General features: G+C 42.3%; 1 protein-coding gene across 1 annotated transcript in view; it reads right to left on the reverse strand.

Moving 5' to 3' along the window:
- Nucleotides 1-18107, reverse strand: part of SNTG1 (syntrophin gamma 1) — a 2687950-nt gene that overhangs the window by 206392 nt on the left and 2463451 nt on the right. Inside the window, exon 19 of the mRNA XM_085605648.1 lies at nucleotides 2537-2647. Within this exon, the coding sequence (XP_085461774.1) occupies nucleotides 2537-2647 (111 nt within the window). The remainder of the gene's footprint in view (nucleotides 1-2536; nucleotides 2648-18107) is intronic.

Here is an 18107-nt window from a genome sequence, read left to right on the forward strand (position 1 = left end):
GACCTTCCTGCAAGCTGCTAGATATGCAATTGTAGAAACAATGGAATTTTGCCAAGAACACATTGATGTGGTTTTCCAGTCTGGATTTAGCCACAGGGTCAAATGTAAATCAGAGAATGCACAACATTAAAATACTATATACAACATTTCATGAAATAATTGAGGTCATTGGCAAGTACACATATAGCTTCTACATTTTTTCATGAAACTTTATAAGCACTCAGGGGCAGATTTACTAAGAACTTGCGTTATACTTACCTGACGCAAGTCATTCCAAGGAAATGCAAGTCCCTAAAATGGAATTATAAAGCCACACAAGGGACTATTTGTGGTGCCTTGAGTGACTTGGTAACAAAATGTAGATCAACACAGCAGTTTGCACTGCATTACATTTTGTGTTGGTAGGCGTTCCATAGGCATCCCTGTGCATCCACCCATGGCATCTTAAATCCACTGTTAGACTAGCTGTCGAACATGTATAATAAATGCATTCTCAGAGGAAAGCCTTACTGATTCAGTCATGCTGAAAATGTTAGCCAATGATACTCGTATGAAAGAGACTAGCCATATGTATAGAATCGTTTAGGACTTGCAGGAGTTCAGTCACATTTCGGGCTAGTTTTACTAACATTTTGCAGTGGGTTTGCATTAAAAATTGGTGCAAACCAGTGCCAACATTTTTTGGTTATTTACTTCCCAGTTGTGTTACTTAGCGTCAAGTGGGTGTTACATGAGTGGTACATGGGCATTCGAAGTGCAACTACTGATGCTTTTTGACCCATAACTCTATGTACTAAAAATTTGAGGCAGGGTTTTGTGTGAAACATTAATGCCACTTGACAGCAGATGTTAAAATGTTTTTATTTCTCCTTTCTTTTCCAACTTTGGATTGTGTGCTGCACTGTACAGCACACATACAATGTAAGAACAGTTTTAAAAGTTGTCTAGGCATAGTATTTTGTACTGGAAGGGAACCCTTCCAGTACTAAACCTATGCAAGACTTATGCACACACCCTTACAATATGGTGCAAAGGAGTGTGCGTGGTGCTCAGCAGCAAAAATCTACAACAGCATTAGGGTGAGGGGAGGAGAGAGCCATATCTCTGTAGATATGGCACTCTCCTGCTCCCTTCCTGTCATACTACACAGAGCAGAATTTTTGGCTGCTACTCTGCGTTGGGTGACAATTTCATGAATCTGGCCCTCCATGTCAAGACTGTGACCTTTATCCCTCCTAGCATTACCCATTCCCAAAATTGTTGAACAACCTTTATATGATCAAGAATTCTGACCCATGATCATAAATTGAGCCCTCAGAAAATGATGCAATGGTTTGAAAAAACAAGTTTTTGAAGAGCTGCGAACCCCTGTGTTGTCAGTGCTGTTCCTTAAGTTGTCATTAGATAGTTTTGTGAAATCCTGAGTGTGCCACAAAGATCAAGTAGGGCCTTTTGAGATAAACACCTCTGAGTAATATTGGCACCCTAGATGTTAGAACTGTGTTGTAACTCAATTTCGAGCCCACCAAACCCTTTTCCACTATGAATTTCATTTCAAGTGTGGAGTATAATAAACATTTTCGAGAGGGTGTTATATTAGAAGAATCAGGCTAAGCTAGTTGAATGCTCACTGCTGAAATGTGTGGTGGCATGCAGGTCACAACTTTGAGTTCCGGCACATCGAACTTAGCCTTCCCGCTTTCTGAGGTCAGTAAAAGAGTATCCTCAAAATGGGTAATAGTGCGGAGCGGCTCGTGCAGGTAAGAGTGGTGGGACGGGGTGGGGAGAGTCAACAGGCGACAACGAGGTAAAGTTAAATAATAAAAAAAAAAAGACAACCACTTACCTTATATTTGCCGACTCGGCAAGGCAGCGAGCACAGGGTAAGTGGTTTTTATATATTTTTATATTTAATATTATCTATCCCGTTATCTGAACCCGTCCCCCATCCCACCCCGCCCCGTCCTCACCCCACTGCTCTTACCATTGCCAGCCGCGCCTGTGCTTATAGGCTAGCTTCTGAATGCAGAATTGTCTCTGTTTAGGTACTTTTACAATCCTCATCATCACAAAATCACCCTAACAATTTGGTGCTCCTAGAGAATGTAATAGATGTGTGCCTTCTTGAGGATTCTAAAGGGCACTCGACTAACAGCAGGTATTCTTCTCTCCTGTAATAAAGACCTGCATTTCTCAGTCTTTAATGGCAGTGGGGGGGGGGGAAATCTGGTGGGACATTAGTTATTATAGCAAGTAGGGTGAACAGATGTGAATAATGTCATTGGGAGGTGTTAAAATTCTCACTCTTTGGTGCCTCTCAAATTAGCTCACAAAAGTTCAAGGAAAGCCCCAAGACACTTTTGAAAAAAGTTTTTTGCTGCAATTCCAAGCACACTAATTTAATGCAGTAATCCTCACTTTAAACGGTTATACATTTATCTTCAGTAAACCTGGGATGGCCGTGGGCTATTTTGTCTCCTACCTTCTGTTGTTCATACATTTTAATTGTTCTGCTTCCAGTCATATGCCAATTTACCTTTGCCTCAATTTGCTTTGTATCTGGATTCTGGAACAAAAATTTTATTTTGCTCTTGCCGTCATCAGAAGACCCTTTTAACTGGGAAAATTTGTACCTCCAAAGTACAGCCTAGGAAAAAACAAAAGACATTTTACAAATGAGCACAAGCCACATTAGAATTAGTTTACTGCAGAGGTCATGTCTCACCTAGCTTGTTCAAAACATGTAGCAGTTCATTAGGCGACAAATGCGTGTTCTCTCGCCTGCAGTTACTAACATAAAATGGATGAAACAAACTGTACGGTTGGGAGACTATCAGCTAGAAATCATTTACGAATTGCCTCTACAAGGAGTTTGGATTAATTTGACCCACGTTAACATGAAGCTCGCTAGATATTTGCATTGCTTTTCCAAAACAAAGCAAATGCTTATTTTCTTTCTATATATCATATCAATCACAGCAAATAAATTCCAAATTTTACAGCATAATGTTTTTTTGCTAAATATAGTCTTGGCCATCATCGCCCTTTCCCATCTAAAAATATTGAAGTACACAAACTCGAACTAGTAATCAGAATCATTTGCAATGCATGAATGGATGGCAAGACACTTGGTCATAGGTAGGAGTCGAAGTACTTGGTTATGAGTAAGGGTAGACTTACTAGTGCCCGGGGAGTTGTAGAAATTTTAGATTCCATGAAGGGGTAGAGAGAGATAGTAGGAGGTGAAGATTTACTAGGGTGTATATAGTGGTAATGGTAATAGGATATTAGCAGGAGTTGAGATAGGTACTCTTACGGGTAGAGACACAGCAGTTTAGGTAGGGTAGGGGTACTATGGATATGCAGGGGTAGTGGTGCTGTTGCAGGAATTCTGCTCAGAAACAGAACTATGCTTGGGGCCATAGAACATCAGTATGTAGGGACTGAGTCACCATACCACATCAGTATCAATGAGCCCGAGTCCGACCAACTATAGTGCCTCACTTGCCCTTCTAACCTTTTCAGAGAAACAAGTGAGCTGGCACCACAGAACATAACACTCTCGATCCTCTCAGGCGTCGTGGCAGCAGGACACACCCTTTTGTTCTCTTATTCATACATGTCAACAATAAGATAAACAAGAGACATGAAGGAAGTTTTGAATTTTTACTTAAACTATCGTGTTCTAAGATGCAGTATTTGCGCCACAATTAGAAAACAAATGCATACCAAAAATATCTTTATCATGATTAATAATCCATATACCATAAAAATCTCTTTCATGTTATAAATCAGATTAGCCTAACCAACCTGCTTCATACTGAAGCTAAATTATTATACATCAAAGATCTCTGGGATTAGTGGCGGACCCCGTACCTTAGCATACATAGATGGACGTTCTACATCTCAGCTGACACAGTAATCTTGCTTCAATTTGTTATTTCAGAACTCCTGTCCCCAGTTATATGACAAGAAATGTTTGCATGGAAACAGCAGCTGCATTCTCATTATATGTCTAGGTACTAGTGCCTGACCAGAGAGAATAACAAGGGGCATTGCTGTTTGACCTTGTCTATGGTGTTAGACTAGATACCTGGAAGAGGACAGAACACGAAAACATAAGCATGCTCTGTGTGGAAATAGAATGTGGTGCAAAAGTGAACATGTTTTTTGTAGTAATGTGTGCAAAAGAAATGTGGCCTACAACGTGCACCATTAGGTATAAGTAAGGGTAATGGTGCTAGGGTAGAGAAAGAGTAAGTGTTACAGGTGCATAGGTAATGGTAGGAGTAAGGGTATTAGGATTTAAGAAATGATTAAGGTGCCATGATCTGAGTAGAGGTGGAGGTATTATGGCATAGGGATGTGTGGAAGCACTAGAGTTCAATTAGGGGTAGACGTACTATGATAGGGGTACAGACGGTAGAGTAATGGTTGAGATACCAGGATAGAGGCAGGGGTAAAGTTACAAGAGTAGAAGTAGAGTTTTAGAAACAGTGGTACAAGAAGGATAGAAGAGGTGATGGGTAGAAATAAATGTACTAGGCTTTAGTCAGGAGTTGAGGCACTGTTGTATAAGTAGGATAGGTGTATAGGTAATAGGGTGGCAGAAGGAGTTTATGTACTAGATAAAAGGAAAGGGCTGCAATAAGTAGTTTGCAGGTGGCAGTATAGATACTAGTATATAGGCAAGTTAAATGTGTTAGGGCATAGGAAAGGACAGAGGTACAAGAGTGTAACAAGGGGTAGAGGTAACAGGGTATAGAAAGACATAGCTGCAAAAGGTATAGGCAAGGGAAAAAGTATAAGGATAAAGGTAAACATGGTGGCACCTTGAAATAGGTATGGGTAGAAGTTCAGAGGTATTGTTCAGGTTTGAGGTACTAGGGTATAGGCAGAATTAATGGGCATCTGTAACATACATTTAAAGTATAAGCGGAAAGTGACCAGGATACAGTAAGAATCAAAGAAGAACAAAAAGTGACAGTGGACAGCTATAGGAGAAGAAATAGAAAATATAAATAAGATATTTAGGGTGCCAGAAAAAAGAAATTTTAAACAATAATTTTACACGTGAGACACTTTTCAAGATGCATACAAAATTCCAGGCATTACTAAATTTACTAAAATTTGAGGAAACAGTTTTGTGGAGAATGTTTCTTTTAACCAGGTTTCCTTAAATCACTTTTTTTCTTCAGGATCACATACAACTGAAGAGAGTCAGGTGTGGTATGCATGGGTTGCGAATGAAGGTCCAGTCATGTCACAGCAGATTTGAAGCAGCATTACATTCAAAGAGTCATTAGAAGCAGTGTTGCGAAAATTGTTTGCCTCAGGGGCATAGGCCGGAGTAACAGGATAGTAGGTTGATTTTGCAGAAGCTGGCCATTAATGGGTGCAAGAGTGCATTGGTAAGGTTATGTGCATGTGTAAGTGCCATCTGTGAGAGCTAGAGAAGTTCTTCGGAAATAGAGCAGTGGGTAGGATGCACAGGTAAAAGTTCAGCAGTGCAACTGCATCATGATAAAGGAATGGCTGCAGTAGATAGGTTTCTGTAGTACAAGTGAGGATGAAGATCAATTGTTTGAAAACAAACATGTATTGATGCCCCAGTGGGAAGTAAGGTGGTCACCAGTATTTATAATGTAGCCTGAAGGCAGTTTCACTATTTTGCAGTTTGGAAGAAGAAAGTCAAGCCTCTAAATCAAGATACCTTCAAGTTTGACTAGATCGAACTTTGGATTAAAGCTCCAAAGTCTTTTTTGGAGGAAGGTTTGTCCGACTGAACATAAGGTGCATTTGTGAAGCAGAGGACCTTTGCAGAGACACACCTGTCTAAAAAAGCCAAAGCACAGTACACACCTTAGCCGGGAAATATTCATCAGCCAAAGATGAAGAAGCAGTATCACACCTACATCTAGACCTTTTGGAACCTATGCAAGAGAAATTCTTGTATCCCAAGGAGTAGTATGTTGATGTAGTCCAGATAAGAGACTCTAGCTCAATGAAGCCCTGCACCCCACGCGGTCAGGGGGTAAGACCAGCATTTAGATATCTCTATTGAAAAAGCAGCCATGGGAGGACTCAGCAATACAGTTCTCAAAGAGGATTGCTGATAACAACCCACAGGTAACGGTTAACATCCTGCTCACATTGAAGCTTTAGGGTTTTTTGACCATACAGTAATAGAGAGTGGCAAAAGAGAATCTAAGCTTTTTAGAATCAAGGTCCATTTATGGTTCCAATTTTTGGTATGACTTAAGCATAACTATAAAAGTTGAGTATGAAGTAGGCAAGGGTCTGAGGAGGAAATCTGGAAGTTCTTAATAAGAAATTAGGCAATGTAGCCAAGGCAAAATATTTGAGTATAGAGCTGTTGCCCGCTACTGCTATCCAATTTGATCTTTACATCAAACTAGCAATCAATGACTCAGTCTCCCAATAATGGCAGAGTTGGACCAGATACTCATCAGGTAGCGTTTCCCTGAACTTTTTTGCTTTTTCCTCCTGGGTTATGCTGATTCTCGTATGTGACCTTCAGGTACTGGACACATTCCCACTGTAAATATGGTGTGAAAATGTATGCACCCCTCCTACCTGTGTGGGGACGTGACGGTGATTCAATGTTCTGAAACATGGGCTGATCTGTCCGCAGACCAGTAGGTATGCACTGGCATCTATCTTGAGTAAATCATGAGCAGCTTGCCATTATAGGCCGCTGTATGTGAACATTTGCAGAGATTGTGCAGAGACTGTGACACTTAGCCACTAGGGGCTGGATCATGGCTCCATCAGCAAAGGGTGAGATACACTTGTGGGGATGTTGGACCAAAGAACCCAGACTGCGTGGTGCACACTGCCAGATGACTCTTGGAGGATAACTGTTTGAATACTGGTTGGTAGTGGCTGGCCTGGGCCGAGGACCTGCTGAAGTGTGGTGCCCTGAAGCGTACTCTCCAAGAACCTGACTGTGAGCCTCCTGTTCTCTAGGAGATCTCAGGAACATCAAAGATCTATCGGCAAGTGACCTACACCATCTACCTGCGACATCTGGAGAGCGGTGCCCTCTCAAATGCCCACCTTGGCTTGGCAGTTTTCTGCCGCTAAAGCAGCGATAATTTTAACGCCGTGCTTGATAATATGCCCCAAAGATATTTACTTATGGTGAAGGAACAAGGTGCCCGAGTCACTGCACGAATCTAGCCCTGTAGAACCTGATGGAGATCTGTGATTACAGGATTAGATTGCAAGAATAAATAAAGACAGTATTCATACTTCTATGTCTAGTTATTCCTAAGTGAAATGTGGAACTTGATCGCGCATAAACATATGTGGTGTATGCAGTAGAGTATTAGTAAAGGAAATGGAGTTTATTTTAGTAATATATATTACAAAACATAGAAGTATGAATGCTGTCTTTATTTATTCTTGCAATCTAATCTTGTAATCACAGATTTCCATCAAGTACACTTCAACTAAATCATTTGTTCTTCGTTTCCAAAGAACAAATGATTTAGTTGAAGTGTACTTGAGTCTAACCAGTCTCCCATTTGTTGTGAGGAAGGCTTTGTGAAATGGAAATAGAGAGCTGGCTTATATGCATCATTATTGATAAACTGTCATTCTCTTATCATTTTTAAATTAGTGCTTTGCCAGATCCCACCACATAAAACAACTCTGGGTGTAGGCTTATAACTACCACATAGGTATGAGTGTGCACAAATGCTTAGATTATAATTTTTAAAGGAGGAAAGTTTATATCTGCAGGCAGCATATTTTTTTTATTGTTTTTGTAATTAAATAACTCATTGAAATGTTGCTTGTTTCGTGATGTTTTAAGGATTTATTTTGTTGAAAAAACACAATGAAAAAGATTCAATAAAAAATGTATTTTCCCTGAACTAAAGGTTGTACAGAATGTTATAGATTTGCAGAACACACATGGTTTGACGGGAAAGCATTTTTCTGATCTACGTGAGAATGAAAACTGGACATTACACCAGATTTTTCACTGGCAATCAGTTTAATACGTTTCTACGTAATGTCCAAGAGCACACAATCAATTTTTCGAAGCTGATGGCAGTTCTCCTCCCAACTCCCTGTTGGGCTCTTGTCATGAAAAAACGTTGGGGATCTCCTTTTTTTTTTCCAATCAGCCAGCACGCTAGCATTTAGTCCATGTTGCTTTAAGTCATACAGTGTATCTTCAAGCTTCCTGGTACCACTTGTTCATGCCCCAGTCACAGAGGGTGGGGCGGGAGTACACATTGTCTCCCATCTGGGAACTGCCTCTATAAAGCTCTCTCTTGCTCTCACACTTAAAATGAGGAAACAACAAGGACAAATAAAGATATTTCTCCTCGTTGCACCTCTGGTGGCGCACAATTCTGACACATTCCAGGTCTACCAATGTTGGTTAATCTAGGAATCTGTCAGAATCCACAGGTGAATGCATGGGAACACCCACGCTCCATCTGTGGCATGCCTCCCTGAAATATATCCTGGATAAACACGCCCCTATTGTCTCTTTCTGTGAAAAATTAGAATACTGGTTGAGGGGGTGTGCGCACTTCTCAAGCAACATCCACAATCCTTGTCAAAGTGAACCACAAACGTCACTAAAACAACTTTTGCTTATCCCTCTGGTAGCTTGGCACAAAAGCATTCACGCTTAACTTAGAGGCAATGTGTAAAGAATTTGTGCAGCACACAAACAGTAATAAGGTAAAAATATAAGACAAGTAAAATCCCACACCAATTTAGGAAAATTGAATACATTATTTGACACCAAAACAACTAAAATCCAATCAGTGGAATGAAGATATGCCATTTCAAAGATTTAAGGTAAGTATAGCACCTAAAAGTGCAAAGCGCCATTTACCGTTACCTGGTTGTGCGAGGCAGAGTGAAAGTCACAAGTTAACGCTGAGCGCAATAGAAAAAGTTACCTTCTAGAGACCAATGCGAAGGGCTCCATTCATGGTGGAGGAGGCCGCTAGGAGCACGGAGAGCGGCACAATGGTCACAGATGTCACGCGAAGAGCAGGCTGGGTGTTGTGGATGGTCTTCGCTGTAGTACGAACATCCTATCAGGCATCACAGGCAGTCATTGCTGGAGATTCATGTTAGCGGTTCCTGCGGCCTGTCGATGCTGTAGTGAGAAGTGCAGGTCTTCCATTACCGGTCATCGTTGTTGCCCGCTGTAGCGTGTAGAGTCAGTCTCCCCAGAACTTTGTGTTGGCAGTCAGCGAGGGCTGCAAGATCTTGGTGCTATTGAGCCCGTTCATGGTCACAAAGAGCCCAAAACATCAGAATTTTTCCTTTTCTTCAAGGAGGATCTCAGCTGATGCCACACCAAGGGTCCAGGACCTGGGAAGCACCTCTTGGGGATCAGGCAGCGGGTCAGTTGCAGGGAGGCCTCTGGCGATTGTTACGTCTCTGTAGCTAAGAATAGGTCTTCAGCCCAGAGACGTTTTAAAGCATGGGCACAGTGGGCTCTGGCCCAGGGCCCCCAACCTTTCAGTGGGCCCCCCTGATAGAGCCATCTCTGTTCTGCAGAGAATCTTTACCTGATGACCTTGAATAATTCTTAAACAGTCTGTTTTGAATACTGTTTTCCTTAAATTTATTTTTGATGTGGGTGATATGTGACAGTCTATTGTACACATTTTGCAGAGAAATATTGTGTTTATGTTTAATGCAACATCCATAACAAAGTTTCATTTAGATCAAAACGGGACCTCACATGAGAAATGGGAGGGTGTCACAGAAATTATTTGCAGTAATATTAGTGAGCTGCTACTCTGTTACAATATTGAAAACCCACATAAATGTCCCTGAATATAAGATGTAAACCTTTTTACAATTTGGACGAGTGTGCCGGTGCACTCCCAGTGTCCTGGCCACACAAAGCTTGAAAGAGTTGAAATTGGATCATAAATTCAAAGCTGTTATGAACAGGGGCCTTCAAAATACATTTGGCCCATGGCCCCCAAAATCCTTAAGGTGTCCCTGCGTCAGCCAACTGAATCTTGAATTCACTCAGGTAGCCTGGGATTAAGGAAACAGGTCCAGTTTTCCTTCTTAGAGAGCAGGGCAGGTCTCAAGCAGCACAACAGTACTCTAGGGGACAAGGCAGGCTGCAAGCAACAGGGCAGTTCTCTGGGGAATAACGCAGGTCTCAAGCAGCAGGGCAGTCCTATGAGGAAAAAAGCAGTCCTTCTTCTGTAATGTCCACAGGTCCAGGGGTGTACTGAAGAGTCGTTTGGGAGGTCCATTATTTATACCTGGTGCCAGTTTTTTAAGTGGGGGGGACCCCAAATTCTGGTCCTGGAAGGTTCTTCCCTTCCCTGACAAAGCTTCAAGAAGTCTAGGGTGGCAAAGCACTAGTGTCAGGTTCCTTCATAAACGTTCTCTGCGCAGCCAATTGAAATGTTAGTGGAGCAGGGTAGTGCTCTGCCCAAGCATCCTGACAGGGTGGCCAATTCTGCCAACACCTAGCCCCCTTTGTCTTACCATCTTGAAGAAATACACAAATTTCAACAGCTAAGCTACTCACATTCTTGTGGCCCAAGTACCATTTTTAGAACTATGAATTAAAATCCTACTTTACCATTAAAGAGGATTTTGAAATACAATTATTTGAGTCCAAACTTGACATTCCAATCCGTTCCCAATCTTAAGTAGACACCTATTAAATGTAATAAGGTAACACAGTGTTATTCAAAGGGAGATACAGATCTTACAGTAGAGGAAAATAGATTAAGGAGTTTTTCACCACCAGAAAATGTAAAACTTCAAAACAAATGTCCCATGTTTTAATTAAAATGCACCCTGCCCTCTGGGTATTTTAGGGCCTACATTAGGGATTACTTATATGTATTCATAAAAAGGAAGGTTTAGGCCTGGGAAAAGATTATTTTGCCATGTTGAATTGGCAGTTTTAATAGTGCACTACTGTTTATAATGGCAGGCTTAACCCCTTCGGTGCTCATGACGGAACGGTTCCGTCATGAGCCACGGTTGAGCTGTGCTCATGACGGAACCGTTCCGTCATGACCACGCCCGCGCAAGATTCCGTCAGCACAGCGGCGGAATCTGCGCAGCATGGAAGGGGTTAAGACATGTTAGTAAGTGCTACTTAAGTGGGTTAAATACTGCATGCCCACTAGCAGCATTGCTGAAAGCCCACTAGCAGTATTTAATTTACATGCCCTGATTGCATGAAGTATCACATATCATGTATGTGAGAAATTGGGTTGTCAGTTGACAGGAGTATGAGCCCCGGTAAAACAACAGCCACAATCCCTGGCCAGGTGAACCATGAAAATCACCAAATTAACCTGTGCTTCACCCTAGGTATCATGGCACGAAAAGCAATCACGATTAACTTAGATGAAATGTGTAAAGTATTTTTGCAGCACACAAACAGTAATAAAGTAAAAACACAACACTAGAAAAATCCCACACCAATTTTGAAACATCGATTTTTGTTCTTTTGGTGTCAAACAATTTATTACAATTTACTGTAATTAGTAGAACCAGAGTTATGGATTTTTAAAGTTTTAAGTAAAAACTAGCACCTAAAATATCAAAGGGCCAACCGTGGACATCTATTTTCACGAGACTGGTTCAAAGTGAAAAAATATGACCGAGCGCGATGGAGCACAGGTTGGATACAAGAAGTGGATTGGGCCTGGTTGGTGCTTAGCTTCAGGCTTGGAAGAATTTTCAAGGAAAGTTTTCTGAGAAGGTAAAGTTCAGTGGGGCGAGGCTTCAAGGAGTGCTCGAGGAGGGATCGTCGTCATCTGGGAGCCACTGGACGAAGTCACGGTGAAGATTTCTACATTCGGACTGAGTCACTTTTATGCAAGTTGAAAATCTCCACGAGGATAAAGCAGGAGGATATTGCCAAAGACAATTCCAGGAGGTCACACTTTGGTGAAGGACCGATTCACAGTATTTGCTGCTGCGGAGAAGAATGAAGTGGGAGCAGCTGTGAAGTCATGCCAAAAGGCAATGACTATGGGCAGATCGACGAGCAGGTTGATCCAGGTTTTCCCTTGTTTCTCAGAGCAGTTTTTAGCCAAACATTTTTTCAGTTCCATGTTTTGGATTTTGGCTATCTGGGCACCTTTAGCACCACAATCAAGGGTCCAGGACTGGTGAGACACCACTTGAGGGTCCACAACTCACTCAGGCTGAGTCTAGGTGTGGGTTGAAGATGGAGGAAGCCTTTTATGTCCCTGTGGCTCTGAACAGGAAGCCAGCCGACTAGCCATTGTCGTCACTCGGAAGGTCCTGGGCTCAGTTGAAGAAGCAGAGCTCACACAGCAGGACTGACCTCTGAGGGCTCAAAGCAGGATAAAGGCAGCAAAGAAGTCCTTCTAGGTGCAACAAAACAGCCTTATGGAGAACACAGCAGGCAAAAGAAGCAGACAGTCCTCCAAGAGTCCTTCCACAGGTCTAGAAAGTGAACTGACGGGTGGGCCTGAGGACCCTATTTGAATACTTGGTGCCTTCTTTATAGTTGGGAGAAGTTTCAAAAGGTTTCTCTTTGAAGTGTTTGGAATTTGCTGACTCCCCTGCCTTGGCTCCAAGCTGGTTGCAGAGACAATGTGGAGGTGACAGGCCCTTTTTGTGAAATCAGAGCACAGCTTATTCCATTGCAAATGGGGCTATGCCTAAGACAGCACAATATCCTACCAGCAGAAGGCCCATTCAGGCAAACCTAATCCACCTAATCCCTCAATTGTGTGACTGTCTGGCAGGAGTTCAAACCTCTAACTGTCAGTTACACCCTTTCATGTGACCCAGGAGAGGCTGCAGGCAGAAAGAGGCAGGAAAACACCAAGGGCCAAATGTACAACCATTGGCATATCTGACTCACAAATTGCGACAAATTGAGAGTTGCAAGTTGTGAGTCGCAAAATCCAATGTACAACAGTGTCTCAGACACTGTTTGCGATTCCCAATGGGGTTGCAAATTGCATGCCTCATGGATATTAATGAGGCTGTCTCAATTTGCGACTCCATTGGGAATGGTTAGCACTCCCAGGGATGGTGGCCTTCTGGGACTGCTTTGTCAATAAAGCAGTTTTTTGTAATGCAGCCTGGTTTCCATAAAGGAAAACGGGATGCATTTAAAAAATAAAAATGAAACATTTCAGTTTCATTTTTTAAGGGCAGGCAGTGGTCCCTGGGACCACTGGCAGCCCTTACAAATATTTGTGCATTCATTCCCAAAGGGGTAGGGGTCCCCTGGGGACCCCTTCCTGTTTGCAACTGGTTTACCACCCTTCTGAGAAAGGTGGTAAACTGTGAGTGTTTTGCAACTGCAATTGTGGTTGCAAAACATTCATACATAGGTTGTGGAGTCGCTGTTAGGAAGGGATGCCCTTGGCACGCCCATTCCTAATAGCGAGTCGCTAACCCTATTTTTTGAGTTGCTAATTGATTAGCGACTCGCAAAATGGGGTTAGTACATTGGGCTGACCTATTTTCCGGTTGCAAAGGGGCTGAAATCTCCTTTGCGACTGTAAAAAACAGTTGTACATCTGGCCCCAACTTTCTAAAAGTGGCATTTTCAACATTGTAATTAAAAATCAAACTTTACCATTAAATTCATAGATACAAAACATGAAATGCTCATCTGTCCCGAATCAAAAGTTAGCACTGATTAAATGTAATAGGGCAACTCAATGTAATCCTGTGGGACATATAGGCCTCACAGTAGTGAAAAAAGAATTCAGGAGTTTTTTCACTGACAGGACATGTAAAACTTAAAAGTACATATCCAACCTTTTAATTACAGTGCACCATGCCCTAAGGGCTACGGAGGGCCCAAATTAGGGGTGACTTATGTGCAATAAAAGTGGAGTTTGAAGCTTGGCGACTATATTGCCAAGTCGAATTGGCAGTTTAAAACTGCATTCAGGCAGAAAATGGCAGACCTGGGACATGCTTTAAGGGACTACTAAAGTGGGTGGCAAAATAAGTGCTGCAGGCCTGCTAGTAATGTTTAATTTAGAGGCTCTCAGCATATGGTATACCTCTCCACAAGGGACTTATAAGTGAATTAAATGAGCCAAACAGATGTAAGTCAATCCTACCATGTTTAAAGGAGGGAGCACAAGCATTTTGCCAACGCTAATCAGTGCTAAAGTGCATAGATCAACAAAACTGATTCAGCAAAAAAGTGGAGGGTAAAGGCAAAATTTTGTAGGTGACCCTGCAGAGAGGGCCAGGTCCAACATGACCCCCTCCAGGGTAGACTAATCAATGCATTGATGGGCTTCCATACTCAGGCGATTGAATGTGTACAATGTCCTTCTATTGCAGACGCATTTTTCAGTTCTATGCCCTCCTGAATTTAGTTGGTTCCCTCTGTCTACACTCTCCTGAGTTACTGGGCTGACCCATGGGAACCCTTGTCCTCACCTGTGGACCCCCATCTGTACAGCTTGTATCCTTAACTTGCTCACAGAAGCATCCCAGTAGGCAGAAGTCCTAGCATGGACAACACAATGATGAGGCCCATTCCACCCCTCGGATCAAACTTCTGTCATAAACCCAAGGAAAACTCTGCCAATAAGGACAGCAACCAACAGAGGCCACTGACAGCTGTCATTGTCAAGAGCCAGGCCCCCGGCCTTCCAGGGACCTCTGAACTTTGTGGTTTCTCAGAGTAGGGGAACCAGCCCCAGGCGTGAGGAACCCTTCTTCCACTCTTCTTCCCACCAGTCCAGAGGTAGCCTGGTACTGGCCCTCCTCATACTGGGGCTGTACCCTGAGGCTGAGCAGAGGTCAGGGGGGAGTCCTTCCTCCTCCTGCCCCTCCATCTGGGCCTCTGGACCCTTCATTTGAGAGTGGTATTCCCAGTGTTCTGAGCTTTACCTATGCTCTGGGCATCCACCGACTACAAGCTCCTCCCTTCACTGGTGGCAGCTCATTCCCCGAAAGGCAGTCTATGGCATGTGGGAGCAAATTATGACCCTTCTCTGGGCCACCTCACTCCAGAAATACTAGGGCCATATATATATATATATATATATTTATGTTCCCACAACTCAAATGTCAAACAAACTGTCGAACTCCTTGCGTGACGGTGCCTCCTTCGTGCATTTGGCTTTGCACGCTTTAAATTCTCCAACAAAAGTCCCTGCTTACAGGAACATGACAGGAGCACTCACAGGCTTTCATTAGAATTATTTATTTCACCAGCATGACGCGTTTCAGCCGCCAGGCCTTTATCAAATGCTTATATGATGAAACAGATCAATGGTGTTCCAAGATTACTTAAATCGACACTTTCAGGTACAAAAATTCTGATGTGCATAGAGTGGCTGACGAAAGGCATGGTTTAAAAATAGCATCACAAATAGAACTGCACCCTGAATGAAACGAACAGTGGCATAATTAAAAGAAAATGTGTGAAGCTTGATTAGTTAACCCATTACGTAAATGGAAGCTTACTTTGAAGGGCAACATATGAAGTAAAACATCACCACTATGGGATTTTAATGCAAATCGACTCACACTCCATAATGGCGCCGTGAAAAACAACAAAGGGACTATGATGCAAATGCAGTCCTTTTTTTCTTGCCATGACAACAGAGGGGGAGCACAGTGAACTATTTAAACCTTGGAACACCATTGATCTGTTTCATCATATAAGCATTTGATAAAGGCCTGGCGGCTGAAACGCGTCATGCTGGTGAAATAAATAATTCTAATGAAAGCCTGTGAGTGCTCCTGTCATGTTCCTGTAAGCAGGGACTTTTGTTGGAGAATTTAAAGCGTGCAAAGCCAAATGCACGAAGAAGGCACCATCACGCAAGGAGTTCGACAGTTTGTTTGGCATTTGAGTTGTGGGAACATGAAATGAAAACTGCCAGAACCGCCCCAGCCAAATGAATAATGTACCTGCTAACGATGAAGTTGGGACATGACCACATGGAAAAGCAGTGATTACTTAAATCGACGCTTTCAGGTACAAAAATTCTGATGTGCATAGAGTGGCTGACGAAAGGCATGGTTTAAAAATAGCATCACAAATAGAACTGCACCCTGAATGAAACGAACAGTGGCATAATTAAAAGAAAATGTGTGAAGCTTGATTAGTTAACCCATTACGTAAATGGAAGCTTACTTTGAAGGGCAACATATGAAGTAAAACATCACCACTATGGGATTTTAATGCAATCGACTCACACTCCATAATGGCGCCGTGAAAAACAACAAAGGGACTATGATGCAAATGCAGTCCTTTTTTTCTTGCCATGACAACAGAGGGGGAGCACAGTGAACTATTTAAACCTTGGAACACCATTGATCTGTTTCATCATATAAGCATTTGATAAAGGCCTGGCGGCTGAAACGCGTCATGCTGGTGAAATAAATAATTCTAATGAAAGCCTGTGAGTGCTCCTGTCATGTTCCTGTAAGCAGGGACTTTTGTTGGAGAATATATATATTTATGTATATCTTCTTCAAGGTATGTAGTAATGGAGTTAACAATACTTAATCAATACTGATCTTTCTATACTGACCTTCACAATATTTTGGTAGTCAATACAGTGGACACTCAATTTCTGCAAATTAATATTTCTTTTGTCAATTTTCTGCCATACAACTGAAAGAACAAGGAGTGGAAACTGCATACAGAGGAAAGGGCTCCTGCCATTGCCTTCAAAACTTCTGAAACGAGGGGTAGGAAAGTTCCCAGAATACCAATAGCAGTTGTGTCCGACTTAACTTTCAGAAAACACCTTTCATTTCACCTCCAGAGACCACCATAATCCTGCAACTGTACCTCTCTTTTTTTGTTTCAAACAACTAATTATATACATATTGTAAAAAGACACATGTATTGGACTAACCCTGCACACGCTAAAAGATTACACAAATGTGATCACAATTTACAGCTGTATAATTCTATGCGTTTTTTATTCATACATTTTCGACCCTCCGAGAACTTTTAACCACATAAAGCAGACATAAACCCCAATTTGACCCTGAGCTTGCATACATTTTTTTAACAACAGTCAATATATTTCTTAGTATTTCCTTAAACCTGATTATGGAGAGAGAATCGACTGACAATGCCACTTTCAGATTTCAATCCTTCAAAGTTAAATGGCGCATAATGTGTTGGGCTCATTTCCTACCTACCCTGATTTGCTAATGTAGTTACCCATCATTGCCTCTACGTGCTTCCCATTTTTGCAGGGTTTAACACTGAAACAGCAGAAGACAAGTCACACAATGAGCATTAATCAGACTCTAAAACAAAACCTTTAATCCTGTAGAATCATGTTTACCTCTGGACTGTATTTAAAAATGACTGATATAATTCGAACATTCAGCAGCTATTCTCAACCTATTTGCCATTTTTTTTTAGTTTTATATAGCGCAAGCCAGATCCGAGACATCGGGTATCAGAGCGCTTTAAATGAGCACCAGCTTCGTTACAGTAGGACATATTCATTTTTGTTAAGCACGGGGAGATTAAGTGATTTGCCCAGAATCACTGGATGTTAAGGGTCGCTGCCACGAATCGAACCCGGTTCACAGCTTCGAAGTCGACCGCTCTAGCCGTAAGGCTACATCCTCTCTGTCATGAGAACCTTAAATACAGTACTTGTATGTTTAGAAGTAATAGTGTGCCAAAAGACAATAGTACATTTTCCAATGTACTGGACACTACTCCATCAAGGATGTCAAGGGACAATACTATTAATTAACCCTGGGCGTAGTTTGCGAAGTAGCGCTACACATAGCTACGCGAAGTGCACTTCGCACTACGCGAGCTATGCGATGCTTCACAAACTGCATAGTGCACTGTGCAAGATGCTGTTCACACTGATTGCACAGTGCCGGATGCTTGTCTGCACTGTGCAATCAGTGCAAACTGCATCTTGCACAGTGCAAGCGGTCGTTTTCTGCCACTCGAGTAGATTTCTACTCGAGCTGCACCTTTCTCAACGTGGACTGGTAGTTTCTCATCGCGAGCGGTCGCGAGCATACGCGACCAATAGCAATGAGAAACCTGACCTCCTCGCGTTGAGAAGCTCGCCAGGAGGTTTATTTTCAAAGCTCGCGATCGG

Source organism: Triturus cristatus, chromosome 5_1, assembly GCF_964204655.1.
Source record: "Triturus cristatus chromosome 5_1, aTriCri1.1, whole genome shotgun sequence".
Lineage (NCBI taxonomy): Eukaryota > Metazoa > Chordata > Amphibia > Caudata > Salamandridae > Triturus > Triturus cristatus.